Source organism: Diaphorina citri, unplaced genomic scaffold, assembly GCF_000475195.1.
Source record: "Diaphorina citri unplaced genomic scaffold, Diaci psyllid genome assembly version 1.1 scaffold8309, whole genome shotgun sequence".
Taxonomy (NCBI): Eukaryota; Metazoa; Arthropoda; class Insecta; order Hemiptera; family Psyllidae; genus Diaphorina; species Diaphorina citri.
The window spans coordinates 11,501-12,023 of NW_007385685.1; the positions used below are offsets into that span (position 1 = coordinate 11,501).

Consider the following 523-nt stretch of genomic DNA (forward strand, 5'->3'; position numbering starts at 1 on the left):
ATTTCCTCTCTCTCTCTCTCTCTCTCTCTCTCTCTCTCTCTCTTCCCCCCCCCCTTTGTTCTTACCTATAGGTACTCATACTTACTTATATCTCAATCTCAGTAGCTGTTCAAAACTCCAAGTTCAACAGTTCACTGAACCACTAATAAATAATGTTTCTCTTCTTGCAGGCATGTTCACCATATTGATGCGGTACTCCTGTCTTATCCAGATGTTGCTCATTTGGGTGCACTGCCCTACATGGTGGGAAAATGTGGGCTATCATGTCCTATATTTGCCACCATCCCTGTGTACAAAATGGGCCAAATGTTTATGTATGACCTTTTCCAGGTAAGATATGACACATTCTTGAAACTACTTCTCACTCTAGAATTAGCTTAAAAAAAGGTCCTTTAACACCATTTGCTTACTTGTGAAATGCATACATAGACCATACTTATAGGGTTTGTTTTGTTCAAAAGGTTAAAAAGGCACCTTTTGGGTGGCAATTCATCATCTTTTCTAACTCTGTTTTGTTTTTCAG

The 523-nt window shown here is 39.2% G+C and overlaps 1 protein-coding gene across 1 annotated transcript in view; it reads left to right on the forward strand.

Moving 5' to 3' along the window:
- LOC103522405 (probable cleavage and polyadenylation specificity factor subunit 2) overlaps window positions 1-330 on the forward strand; it is a gene marked incomplete at its 3' end in the record, with an annotated part of 10,718 nt that extends 10,388 nt beyond the window's left edge. The window contains exon 3 of the mRNA XM_008487507.2: window positions 171-330. Coding sequence (XP_008485729.1) covers window positions 171-330 — 160 coding nt within the window. The remainder of the gene's footprint in view (window positions 1-170) is intronic.
- Window positions 331-523: the final 193 nt, after the last annotated feature.